This window comes from Delphinus delphis, chromosome 10 (genome assembly GCF_949987515.2).
Source record: "Delphinus delphis chromosome 10, mDelDel1.2, whole genome shotgun sequence".
Classification (NCBI taxonomy): Eukaryota; Metazoa; Chordata; class Mammalia; order Artiodactyla; family Delphinidae; genus Delphinus; species Delphinus delphis.
Window position 1 is genome coordinate 82,964,792 of NC_082692.2, and position 14,719 is coordinate 82,979,510.

A 14,719-nucleotide genomic window follows, 5' to 3' on the forward strand; every position below is an offset into this window, starting at 1 on the left:
CAAATCCACGCTATAGGGTTGGAGTTCTCCTCCCACTGACTCTGTAGAAGGTTTTAACGATCAAATTGATTCCTGGTGTGGTGGGAGCTTAATCATATACTTTACAAAGTATAGACCGGATGGACTGGTCTCTGGGTGACATTCTGTAATTGTTTTTCTCCCTGCACATCATACTTCATTTTGTATTGATGTAGAAAGTATAATACAACTGGATGGCACACATCCTCTTGTCTCTCCTATAGTTAACCTCACCTAGAATTTAAGCAGCTTTAGAAGCAGCATCCTAATGGAGGTCCATGGTGATGGGGTAGTGTTGGAGGAAGCCAGGTGGGTTTAGAAATGATCAAGATGGCCGTGCTTAGAGAAATAAGCAAGCCACTGAGTTTAAAGGAAACAGGAAGACTTTTGGGCTGGTTACTTAATTCTGCTCTAGGCAATTGGGAATTCCAATTAATTTAAAAAACTCGGTTAACTGATGGCTAAAGACCTTTTCCCCACCCTGAAATGCCCTGGGGTAATGACATGTATCACAAGACTTTATTAGTCTTATAATGCCAAAGATACTAATCTTGAAAATCATTTTATCCTACTATGGTCTACCTGTAACACCTTGACTAGCATGTCATTTTTTTTCCTCCCACCTCTGACAGGTTCTGGTTTTCCCCAGGGAAATAACTTGCTAGAGGGGTACAAATCAGTCATGACATATATTAATACTTTACTCAGCCACAGACCCATTGTCTACTTCTTTGTGAAGAACAGACATTTTTCCTTGAAATACCGAATGAACAATAAAAACCTAGAAGGCACGTGTTTGAATTTTTCTTTTTTAAATAAAGCTTCATCGTTTTTAAGTTTGAACATCCTACGATTTGAAGTTGAGTTCTGGGATGTTTCACCTTCCCTGAGAGTTTGCAATGACACATTTCATGCACAAAGGAAGGATTTAAAAGAAAAACTGCTTATGACCTGATTTTTTAATACCGTAATTTTTGTGGATTGTAACTCAGAAGTTAAAAAATTTCTCTTAATTTGCATCATACCTTAGGGCATTGTGGTTAATGAATTGGGAGGGGCAGAATGCTTACCAGTCTCTGAAAATAGTAACTGTGAGTGTGGACTCTTATGTGGGACACTAGGGCTCTGGGTTTGTAGCAATGTTGGGTCCTTCCTTAACCAGTGATCCAAGACTATTTCTCATACCCTTCTTTATCGTCTCTCTCCCTCACTACAAATGAGTAATTACCAGTTATGGAGTTATGACTGTGCATCCGGCACGACACTAAATATAATCGCATTAATTCTTACAACCACCCTAGTAGTTGGTGGTATTACCATTGTACAGAGGAGGAAACTAAAGTTAAAGAGAGGTTAAGCAACATGTCCAAGGTCACACAGCAAATGACATCAGAGACAGTCTTTGGATTGCTTCCCAAACCCTTGCCCTGTTGCATCATACTACGTGGATTGCAAACAAATCGAAGCCCCTGACTGGCAAAAGCTTTATAGACAGGACACATGAAGAGCCTGTGCTGGGTGTTTTGGGAGGTAACACAAACACAGTCCCCAATATTCAGACCCTATAACTGAGAGACATTATGTGGAAAGGACAGAGGCCTCAGCCTGGGGACCTCGGACCAACCCTTTTTCAAAACGGACTTTCGCCATCTTATCATGGGTAATTCTTCCTCCTCCTGGCCTGTTTTTAAGCCATGTAATTATAATGCAGCAGGCATGTGATTCAAGAGGCTGAGCATCTACGCAACCTCCCATTCCAGCCTTTGTTTCATTCCAATTTGGCAATAGGACCTTCATTCCTGCCCGGCCATTGGTAACTTGCTGGAACATAGGTCCATGCAGACAGCTGAAGCGTAAGCCTCCTTCTACATGTCAGTGCTCACGTCCCTTTAAGTTAGGCATTCCCTTATTTGTGCAACTAAGCCAAGACAGGGACGTTAGAACGTCCTCCTGCCAATGAAACTCTTAAGTTGTCTAGACAGGAAAAAATAAAGATACGGAAGCAAAACCCATTGTCAGGTTTAACAGAAGAAGCAAGGAGAAAGCAAGCAGTGGTACAAAGTGGACACCTACTAAAATAACCAAGAAAGAGAAAGCAAGACAGTGATGACGCCAGATGGCCTGTTTATGGTCCTTTTCCACCTGAATGACATGTCTTGAAAATGAAATAGGAAAACTCTTGCACACTGAAAAAAGGAAGTGGCTTCTGATCATTGTCTATAGACTCTGAAATGAACAAGCAAACCTGATTATGATCAGTGTCAAACAATATTTACCAATTTCTATGAAACTGTGAATGTAAAGAAAGGCCTGTGAGTCATGAGCAACTGAGAGGAAATTAACAGCAATATTTACTGTGTAGATTCTGATTCACCATTATTTTGGAAGAAAGCCTGGTTGTTTTTAGTAGATGCATTTGGAGTCTGTGAGAATCTCAATTTTCTCAAGCCACAACAGCTAAGAAATTACTTGTGAGTCGATTTAAGTTATATTTTACATGCAAGATTGAGAAAAACCAAAGAAATGTTATTTCTTAAAGTAAAATTCAGGGAAGAAATAAATTGCCAAAAAAAAAATGTTAACATGGATGAGGTCTACCTTAAGAAAACATGATCTTACAAAATAGATAATAGGGGCTAGTTATTTGCCTTAGCTGAAATTTATTATCCTCCAACCCACTCTTCCCACAATGGAAACAACCCAAACGTCCATCAAGAGAGGACTGGTTAAATAAATTATGTATTTCAGCACCATGGAATCCTAGTCAGCTTTAAAAAGAGTAAAAAGACATCTGTTTTAGAAGTGATTTGGAGAAATATGACATAGTATGGAATAGTAAGATTTCTTTCTCTCTGTAAAAACTTAGTATACATGCTGACAAAGTCTAAATGAAGCAGTATCAACAGCCACTATGGAAAACAGTATGGAGGTTCCTCAGAAAACTAAAAATACAATTATCATATGATCCAGCAATCCCACTCCTGGGCGTGTATCCAGACAAAACTACACAGCAAAGTGATACACGCACCTCCAGGTTCACAGCACCACTATTCACAACAGCCAAGACATGGAAACAACCTAAATGTCCATGACAGATGAATGGATAAAGAAGATGTGATACATACATACAATGGAATGCTACTCAGCCATAAAGAAGAATGAAATAATGCCATTTGTAGCAACATGGATGCAACTAGAGATTATCATACTAAGTGAAGTAAGTCAGAAAGACAAATACCATATGATATCACTTATATGTGGCATCTAAAATATGACACAAACGAACCTATCTACAAAAAAGAAACAGACTCACAGACATAGAGAACAGACTTGTGGTTGCCAACGGCGGGGGATGGGGGGAGGGATGGAGTGGGAGTTTGGAGTTAGTAGATGCAAACTATTATATATAGAACGGATAGACAACAAGATCTTACTGTATAGCATGGGGAACTATATTCAATATCCTGTGATAAACCGTAACGGACAAGGATATGAAAAAGAATTTATGTATACGTATAACTGAATCACTTTGCTGTACAGGAGAAATAACACAATATTGTAAATCAGCTCTACTTCAATTAAAAAAAAATAAAACAAAATAAAATTCATAAACAAACAAACCAACCAGTATCATTCTCTTGACAGTGATTATCACAGGGGAGGGATGGGGGCTGCTGAAGAACTTCCTGCCCCAATTGATGTTTCTGTAGTGTGTGCTTTTTTTTGTTGTTGTTGGTTTCTTTTACAATGACTATTTAAAACTTTTGGTAAAAACACTAAAATATATGACTGTAAAGAAAAACTGTACGCCCATATCATTTCTAACATTATTAGAAATTTGGTCTTAGAAACAAGTTTTCAAATATAACCAAAATTACTCGTATTCCTCCTGGAAATCAAGTATTCCTTACTTCAACTGATCTGGGTCACTGGGCCAAAATTATACAGATCAAGTTCTAATTGTATGATTACACAAATGCTTACTTACCATGCCTCACACAGACGGATCTTTTGTTAAAAATAATGCCTTCCTATTTTTACTGATAATTCTCAATAAGAAGCCACAGTGCCCAGCTAGTCTGATCCAGGAGAGCTGGATGGGCATTCAACGGGGGCTGGGCAACACCCTTTCATGTTTTCTGTGCCAGTTTCACAACCATAAAATGGGAAGAAAAGGGTAACTTATTCTCTAAACTCGAAGGAAGATTGTAAGTACTGATTGAAGCTAAAAGGACACTTAGAAGATGAAAAGCTTGTGGTATTAGGACCAGGGCCTGACTTTATGAAAAATATGGCTGTTTTTCTAGTACAAATTAAAGCAAGAGACAGATGGAAGTGATAAGAGCTATTTAAGGCGGTGATGTCGGGGTGTGATAGAGCAGGCAGCCTAACCACGGTCTGTTATTATAGGTCATTGTTTCACAGCTGTGATTCCCAGGGCTGGCAGCAGAGGACACGGAGCGCGGCAAAACCTAACAGCACGGGTAAGCCTTTATGTCATTATAATACTGAGTAGGCCAGAGCAGCAGGATGGATATCTACACGAACTCATCACTTCTTATATAGGCAAAAAAGTATTGTACACTTGTGCTTGGTCAAGAGGAACAACTTCATAATCAAATTGCCAAGAATGTAACTTATTAGCTCTGGAAAATCCAAATCTGATAGTGTGACCCTTTAATAAACAGCATGTAACTTACTTTCCTCTACAAAAAAGTAGACATGTTAAATGTGGAAAATTGTGAAACAAAGATAAGCAAAACTAGCAGCAGTAGTAGAAAGAAGGTTACTTATAACTGTATCACTGAGAGGTAACTAGCACCAAAAATTCTGACTTAACGTCTTTACAATTCACCCATTTGTTTATCCATCCAATGTACATACGTATATGTGTGCATATGTGTGTGGATGCATGTACACATTTTTATATATGTAAAATTCATTAAACAAATGACATCATCATGTTCATACTAACTTAAATAGAAACCTAATTGTAAGCACTTGTAAACTACGTTGTGATCAACATCCTTATAGTTAAATCTTTGTGTGTAATTTTACTTCCTTAGGATAAATGATCAGACGTGGAACTGCTGTATAAATGGGGCACAAATGAATTATAAAAAGTATTTCACATTTAACTTGAGTCTTCTCTAAACCTAGGACTTCACTAATCAAAAGTTCTTTACCCAAGACTGCTTGTTGCCCCATAAAATGATGTTTCTAGCTCTAGAACAGCTCAATGTTCTCATAAGTGTCTGAAATGATTCACACTTACTTTCCGAGGTTTCACCTTATCTTGCAAATCATACTGGCCAATTCCTTTATAGCTGATTCCAAGCCACCAAGGAAGTCCTTGTTTATCCTGGAAGATGGAAAATCATGAGAACCAAGACCTAATTGTTAAGGCTTACAGAGATGAAGTAACATCTACCAATTTCATCCTTTAACAAGTATCAACAAGTTAAAATAACTTTGTCTTGGAAAGCAAAACACTATTTAAAATCCTAACTTGTTATTAAAACGCTTTCTTAGAGCTTCTTCAAATAAGATCTATAAGTCAAAGCACACCAATACTATTAACACCATCAAAAAGAAAGTAGCATTATTGTTAGGATTAAACAGTTGGAGAGAAGAAATAAAATGTAAGTAATTCAACCAGGAATTAATCCAGAGTACAAAGCCAGTTAACCACTGGGAAAAAAAAAAAAAGAAGAAGAGAAAGAAAAAACGCTCTTTGTTCTCTTGATTAGTAACCAGCTATAAAGGTCAGAGAAGTTTCCAAAGAATTACAACGATGAGAAAAGTGGTTCCAAATCCTAATGTTTATAATATACTTAACAAATGAATATGGGAATACTAAAAACTTCTTTGGGTGAATTATATGATTCAAAGATGAGATGCTTGAATAATGACTTCGAGGTACATATGGGGAGGGGAGGAATACATTTTTTATCATAAATTTATCTTTTAGGTCTTGCCAAAGAAAGGGATATATACTGCCATAGGGAAAGAAAAACTTGGGCTTAAACATATACCCATATGCAAACAAATTAAGAATCAGTAGAAATTAAAGTGGAATTGGCACGTATTTTTAGTACAAGGTGTCCTCATTATACAGGTATTATCCAATTCCCCACCATTTTGAATTGCAAACACTGTCAGAACTTGAAAAGTCACTCAAGATAGATCAAGTATAAAATTATTCCTCTTTCAAACAAGACTCTCTTCTTAACAATATGCTTTATCCTCTATCATCTCAAAATATTTCTTAATCTCTCCCTGTGTATAAACAACTGAAAGTACTACACAAATATAAAACATACCAATTGAAAATGGGTACTGCAAATCTTGTAAAAACTTGAGGATTTTGTGAAGCTGCTGAAATGATACTGGATGATTCTTCAATGATTCTCATACAAAGGCACTATCAAATGAACATCTAGTAGCATTAGAAAGGTGCACAATTGGAAAAGAGAAAAATCAGCAAAAGTAGCTAAAAGATTAGCTGTGCCAAAAGAGAATGACCTGAATACTTCAGGGCTAACAGAGGCTTCGGGAACACATCTGAACACAGCTAGTACTTCGCAAAAATAATGTGCTTTATGCTTTGCTAAAAATGACAAGATACAATCAGGCTTTTATTTTTTTAAGAAAATCAATCCTATTCTAAATGCTGAAATTTCTAGAGATAATTTACATATATACGCATATTGATTTATGTGATTTTAGAAAGCTGGTGCTGTTCACTAACTCTCATAAAATAACACAGGCATGATGAAAGGTTTGTCACATAAAAGTATTTACCTTTACTGCATAATAATGGACTCCATAGGTCGGTAGAGCTTCTACTATTTTCATATACCTATGGAAAATGAATATATATTATAACCTCTTATTAAATTAGTTGGAGGGTCCTTTTGGGAAAAGTGATCTAAAGAAACACAATTTGTATCTACTTTCCTCATTATAACTTTGTCTTTGACTAAAGTAGAAATAGAATAAACCACTCCAGGGAGTAATATATTTTACTTTATCCAAATGTTGGGAGGTTGTTAACAAAAATCCAATTTCAAAAAGCTATAGGAAATGTTATTTTCTGCATATTAAAATTTCTATGGCTTAGAAACATATTGTACTTTATTATAAACCCAAACTTCAAGTATTTTTAAACTAGCACCTAATGGTGCAAGTCACGAGAATCAACTTTTGGGTCATGCTCATAATAAGTAAAAAATAAAGCTTATTTTCTGCTTGCTGTAAATTAAGCAAACATGCTATAATAAAAACACGGTGGTTTTTATCACTGATGGTGGTACACTTTTAGAAATTTATACTTAACTTTTAAGTCAAACCTCTTAGAAATATATGCTTTAAAACAGTGAATTTTATTATATGCAAACCTGATTTTTAAAACTATGCACCCCCCAAAAAAAATTAAAGTGATGATATACCTCTTGTTATTTTTAATTCAACAAGTATTTATTGTATAACTTTAAGACTTTATGGCGTGGACTAAATTGTGTAAGATTTCCTCTCTGCCCACACAGAATTGAGGTTCCTGTATGATACAAGTGGACTCTTTTTTTTTTTTTTGTGGTACGCGGGCCTCTCACCGTTGTGGCCTCTCCCGTTGCGGAGCACAGGCTCTGGACGCGCAGGCTCAGCAGCCATGGCTCACGGGCCCAGCCGCTCCGCGGCATGTGGGATCTTCCCGGACTGGGGCACGAACCCGTGTCCCCTGCATCGGCAGGCGGACTCTCAACCACTGCGCCACCAGGGAAGCCCCAAGTGGACTCTTTAATAACATTTTGGAGATCAATGGCTCTGGACCTTGTTATTAATAATGTGATAACTTTTTAAAGTAAAAGGTCTACATGTTAGTGAATATAAAAAGTTATGGGGACTTACCTGGTGGCGCAGTGGTTAAGAATCTGTCTGCCAATGCAGGGGACAAGGGTTTGACCCCTGGTCCAGGAAGATCCCACATGCCACGGAGCAATTAAGCCCATTGCTACAACTACTGAGCCTGTGCTCTAGGGCCCGTGAGCCACAACTACTGAAGCCTGTGCGCCTAGAGCCCGTGCTCCACAACAAGAGAAGCCACTTCAATGAGAAGCCTGCACACTGCAACAAACAGTAGCCCCTGCTCGCCGCAACTAGAGAAAGCCCGCATGCAGCAATGAAGACCCAACGTAGCCAAAAGTAAATAAATAAAATAAATAAATTTATTTTTATTTTATTTTATTTTTTTGCGGTACGCGGGCCTCTCACTGTTGTGGCCTCTCCCGTTGCGGAGCACAGGCTCCGGACGCGCAGGCTCAGCGGCCATGGCTCACAGGCCCAGCCGCTCCGCGGCATGTGGGATCTTCCCGGACCGGGGCACGAACCCGTGTCCCCTGCATCAGTAGGCGGACTCTCAACCACTGCGCCACCAGTGAAGCCCAATAAATTAATTTTTTTAAAAAAAGGTAGATGTGCCAAGGCCAGGCAGCAATTACACTGCACAGCCAGGATTCCAACAAAGTGAGTCGGATTCCACAGTCTACAGCCTTAACTACCAAGTTAGACAATTTCTTATTTGCAGCCGCAATGATAATGATGAAAGGAAGTAAGAGGATGCTGCATTTCAACAAGGACAGTTCGTAATACATTCATTAACCTAACCTAAAATCCTTCATGGAAATTGTTATTCCTTTTTGTTTTCCAGTTCACAAAACAGGCACAAGTCAGGGATTCAACTTCAGGCTGTTAACTTCTCAGTTCTGTCTTGAAGATCACAGCAGGTGCACTATGATAAAAAGGAGATGAGCGCAAGAGCAGGGATGTGGGGGAAATCTATACACTGACCTGGGGAATAGTGATCGCCAAGTCCTTATTTCACTTCTCACATGCTCTGAGCTATATTCAGCAGATTTTTTGTTAAAACTTCTATGGCCATAACAGTTATTCTACTGTACAATTACTATAGCAATAATGCTACATTCGTTTTTACAATTCAAAAATTTTTAAATTATAAATTTACTTTTTACAATTTAAAAACTTCAGTGCAGCCTGTGAACTGTTCTTAATAAATGACGGTAACTCTATAGGTCTAAAATGCAGAAATCTATCATTATGGTCTGCTATTGGTACCATAAAGAAACAGATTATCCAACACTGACACTGCGTGGTCCACCCAAAATAGAGTCACAAACCAGGTGACAAAACACGGCCTCCAGATAGATGCTGTTTGGCTCATGTTGTACTAAAATTTTCTTAAAATTACTTTGCAATGTTTAAAATTAGGATTTAAAAAATTGTAATTTCCAGCTTTTCTTGAAAAACATCAGATGATCTGGTAACATTATGCCTGAATGCTGAAGCTGAGTAGTCTTGTCTCTAGCCAGGGCAAAAGCTCTCTAGTTCACCACAGTCCCCAGCACTCCCTATTGCCTACGCTTGGCCTATGAGTTCTCATTGTTGTTACCTGTCTGACACTGGTAGGCATCTGAATTGATGACACCAAAGTATGGAATGACCCAAGACACTTTATAATTCAAATAATTATAAATATAAATATAATTATATTATAAAAATATAATTATAAATATTATATTTATAATATCATAAATTATAAATATAAATATAAATTATAATTCAATAAGATACTTCTAACCAGATGATTACTATATGCACACAAACTACACAATAGAAATCATTTCAGATGACCTTCTCACACGGAAGACATTACAACTATATCTAAGCAAAAAGAAAGATACTTACTGAACCACAGCTTGACCCCGAGTCAGACCTTTGATTTTCAAATAATGCTCAATTACCCTGTCCTCACTGTAAAACAAGGAAATGAAAAGTAGAGCAATGCATGACTGTATGAGGTACAGATCCAGTTTCAAGATTCTCAGGTGGCCTACTTGAAACACTTGAGAAAGAAGGCCTAGACCAACTTGTTTGGGAGATAGAAGCTAGTTGACTTTTGTTTTTGTAGGATATGGACATATGGACTCCTGAACCTCAGACATTTAACTACCTTGTCTCGATTTTATATAATTTTATATAATATACTTATATAATATGTAAATTTTTAAAAACTTAAGTTATTAGAAAAGGAAACATAATATCAATTCATCAAATAAAAAACTAATATTCTCTCCCATAACTGAATGGAATATAATAAATACAAAATAATGTTATTAAATGCTAGTGAGAGAGCCTTGCTGGGGAAATTAAAAGGGTTTTTTAGAGAGATCAGCAAGTGTAAGGTATTATAGACATTTTCCTTAAATTGTTCAGAAAGATTTAAAAATGCTTCTGAGTGAGTGTTCAATCTAAAATATTCTACTGTCACTGCTTGTGGACATAATACTTTAGAAGAAAACCCTTCATTATTGTCTTAGAATAAAACTTTTTGACTAGAAAGGAGAAACAGGCTGAAGTCTGGTCACCCTTGACATCATTCAGTTATTTACCCTCCTTTCAGACTGGTAGCTCATTAGTCATATCTCAAGTATAACTGAGAAGAATAAACGTTTTTATCTCTATACAACAAATAAGCAACAGTAATTGGTCTTTGCTTTTTATCCTTAAGCAACTATCACTTAACAATGATTTATTTAGAAGGTTCCAGACTCAGGATGCAATGTAGCCTCAGTACCTACTCTCACTATTGACTTGGGAAATATTCCAACTTTCATATTACAGCTATTCATGTTGAATATTTATTTTGTAACCAGTATTTTTGGTGGAAAGGAAAACCATCTTCAGGATTCACAGACTTAAATCGAGGAAAATATATTTAAAGGGAATGTAAGTAATTCAAGGGGAGAAAACGTACTTTTCTAGGAAAAATGTTGCATGGGAAATGGGGACTATGGATTCATTAAAATACAGGCAAATAAAACAACTCAAAATAGACAATGACTTCTGGCTGTAGAGGAAACCTGCTCATTCGGGTTGTTTCTGTTTATTATGAATGCCTCTGTTCAAGGAAATCTGTATTTTATACCACTTGTATTGCCCTCTGCCACATTAAGCCTGCATTATACAGTGACTGCACATCTACTGAGCAGGATTCACTTAAAAGCACACTCTACAAATGTATCATGCACTTGAACGAGAAGGCACATGGCCACTCTTCACACATGACTACAGTCTTGGGACAATGATCTCCAGAGAGATTTCATAAGACCTTTTCACTGGAAGGATCAAGGTCTACTCATGATTAGACTGACACGTATGATGGGCAGTTTGATATTTTCCGCACTTATATTTCTTTTAGTTCCCTGAAGAGCATGCCGTTCTCCGTGGAGGTTACTGTAACAGGGTCACTGGCAATCTTGGCGTGGCTTACCAGTAGGCAAGGGAGGGGTGCTCCTGCAGAGTTTTGGTTGGAAAGGCTGGTAATGTCTTTAAATCTTTCCTGGCATTTTCATCACTAAAAAGAAAAGTAATACAGTATGTCAGTCGTTGTTACCTAAAAGATTACCCAAGCTGGTCACCACATGAAATCTGTAAAGTAACAACAGCACACTGGGCTCTGTCAAATGTTAGTGTCAGCATACATAAGGCTGTAGACTTTAACTAAAGGCAGCCCCCAAATGGACAACCAACCTGATGAGATTCTGAAGTTTTTAAAAGACAAAAAAAAAAAATTTTAAATACTATTAAATTGCCATAATTCCATTTTCCTTACTTATAAACTCCATTTTCATTGTATATTTCCTATATGTATCTATTTTATTATTGATATATAATTATTACTACAGTTGTGCACACTTTATATTCTATTTTTATGCAGCATTCTTCAAATTTCATTATACACTTTCTCCACACTCCTGTAGTACCCTCATAATTATTTTTAGTGGTTATATAATATTCACAATGTTGGAACACTGGTTATTCTAAAACCATTCACATAGAATCACCATTTTTCATAACAGCTATCATTGCAATAAAAACGCTTGAGTGTAGACCTTTCTATTACTCGTCTGTTACTTCCTTACCATTCTCTGAAATAAAATGGACCAAGTCAGCCATCTGCGGAAATCACTTGGATAGGAGATGACTTGAGGGACTTCCCTGGTGGCACGGTGGTTAAGAATCCGCCTGCCAATGCATGGGACACGGGTTCGAGCCCTGGTCCAGGAAGATCCCACATGCCACGGAGCAACTAAGCCCGTGCGCCACAACTACCGAGCCTGTGCCCTAGAGCATGTGAGCCACAACTACTGACCCCACGCGCCTAGAGCCCGTGCTCTGCAACAAGAGAAGCCACCGCAATGAGAAGCCCACGCACCACAACAAAGAGTAGCCCCCGCTCGCCGCAACTAGAGAAAGCCTGCGTGCAGCAACAAAGACCCAACGCAGCCAAAATTAAATAAATAAAAATTAAATTAAAATAAAAAATTTAAAAAAAAGATGACTTGAAAATGTGTTTCTAATGAAATCCAAGGAAGTTATCCCTCAAATTGCAACAAGTGAACTAAAATTTACCTCATGAAACATCAGCTAATTTTAAAATGGCAAAATTCTGGGAATACAGGTAATATTTTATAATAACTATGAATGGAGTTCAATCTTTAAAACCTGTGAATCTCTATGTCATACACTTGAAACATGTAATATTGTAAACCAACTATATCTCAGTTAAAAACAATAACACAATGAAAACAAAACAGAACCAAAAAAGAAGGCAAAATTCTGGTTGTGAAAAGAGAAGGGTGTGGGTGGGATAGGGAGGGTGGGAGGGAGACGCAAGAGGGAGGGGATATGGGGATATATGTATACATATAGCTGATTCACTTTGTTACACAGCAGAAAGTAACACACCACTGTAAAGAAATTATACTACAAAAAAGATGTTAAAAAAAAAGAGAGAGAGAGAAGGGTGTGGTCTTTAAGGAACTTAACAGAAGGGAGAACAGGTAATATGACCCAGTCAGGTTTGTCCTGCACAGTGTGAGAACAGTCCCAAGTATTTAAGAAGGCAGTCTCTGATGAAACAGACATGACTTTCTGGGGTTCATTAGAGCCTAGGATAAGCACATTAAAGAGTTACTCAAAATCATGATTACCCTGGTGTTCATCAAACAGCATACTGGTAACTTTTTTCCACTTACTTGCCACCTCTTCATATCTTTGCCATTATCATCTCTTTGTTGAGGTTACCAAGAGCAGCATGAAATGCACTTCTAGGGCACTGTTCACCTCATGGAAGTCCCATCACAACTCTTCTCATGTGGTAGGTACTATTATTACCCAGACTACTTCACAGGTAAGAGTTTGAGGTTTAGAGAAGCTAAGCCTCTTGTTCAATGTCTCTCAGCTACTATGTGGAGGAGCCAGAAGGCTTCAAAGGCCAAGACCATAACCACTGTATTCTATTACCTGATTCTCTGAAAGACTCCCAGAGCAGTGTCCTGGGACATTCTCATCTCTGGCAAGGCAGAGCTCCCCTTCACCCTCACCCCTACTTATAAATGAAAACTCTGAACTGATTAGTTGCAAAATCCATCACTCAAGCATTTTTACATTAGCTTCCCCAGGGTTTGCCCCAATGTGAATCGTGATACTGAAAGAGATGAACCCCCAGCTGTAGGACTAAACGCTGAACTCAAGGTCAATCTCCTCCCAAAGCATTCATTCAATTACCTAGATCAAATGTTATAGGTCAAACTAGGGAACCAAGTATGGCCTGCAGACAGGCTTTGTTTGGTCTATGTTGCACTGTGCTGGATTAGAAATTGCTCTCTCCTGTCACTTGATCAGGCCTGGTGTAACTGGTTCTCCTTCAATGTCTACAGAAGGTTTGTTTACTGGTTCTATCACCAAGTTTCCCCACCAGGCCACAGGACAATCAGGGGAACCCACGAGCAACCTGTACATAAACTTACTTTCAGTAGGAACAGATAGAGTTGAGTGTCGCCTAGCTTAGAGACGGTAGGATTTGTACCTGTCAATGCTATATTTCAAAACTAGGCTTGGGGCCTTTCCTAAAGGTGAGAGATCTGACTTTACAAATTACTCCAGGAAATGAAAAGTCACTTGGCTCCCATTCTTATATAAGGCTAAATCTCTCTATTCATTTGAAATCTGAGCAGTATGGCTTAACCACGTTGACAATCTCGGGAAACTGGTTTGGGCTTCCTGAAAACCAAAATATATACCACAATAGTATTTAACCACAGTAAAGGTCACCTGTCGACTCCCAGTAATGATATTTATTTCTCTTAATGATTTCTTTTATGCTCTGTCCTTCAAATCCCATTTCCTTTTCAAAGAGGTTGGCTTATGAATTTTTTGTGAAGGGCAAATACCTGTACATGTTCTAAAGTGACAGACTAAGGATAACACTTTTTGTTATTAATCATCACCACCAACCACATGTGTGTTATCTCCTGGGTTCATGTGAACTGTGTGCTGTGTTCCAAGAACTCAGCCTCACATTCACTTATTTCTTTGGATTATAGTTAATTTTGTGGCAATCAAGACCTACGAGAGTAGAAGAGAAGCTGCTATTTACCATAAATTCACTTATTCATTTGGCAAATACGTATAAAGTGTAGACTGCATGCTGAGCACGTAGAAACAAGTGTCATATGACGAAGTTGCTTTTAACTTATACCAATGTAGTCAGCCAAAGGAGAGAGGAGAGGGGGCAATGAAATAAGAGGGAAATTTTATCCATCATTTTATTCAACAAGCT

The 14,719-nt window shown here is 37.8% G+C and overlaps 1 protein-coding gene across 4 annotated transcripts in view; it reads right to left on the reverse strand.

Moving 5' to 3' along the window:
- Nucleotides 1-14,719, reverse strand: part of FRMD4B (FERM domain containing 4B) — a 275,548-nt gene that overhangs the window by 36,165 nt on the left and 224,664 nt on the right. For all 4 annotated transcript variants that reach the window (XM_060022883.1, XM_060022884.1, XM_060022881.1 and 1 more), the window contains 4 exons: nt 11,366-11,449; nt 9,781-9,846; nt 6,823-6,880; nt 5,294-5,380 (listed from right to left, as the gene is read on the reverse strand). In XM_060022883.1, the coding sequence (XP_059878866.1) occupies nt 5,294-5,380; nt 6,823-6,880; nt 9,781-9,846; nt 11,366-11,449 (295 nt within the window). The remainder of the gene's footprint in view (nt 1-5,293; nt 5,381-6,822; nt 6,881-9,780; nt 9,847-11,365; nt 11,450-14,719) is intronic.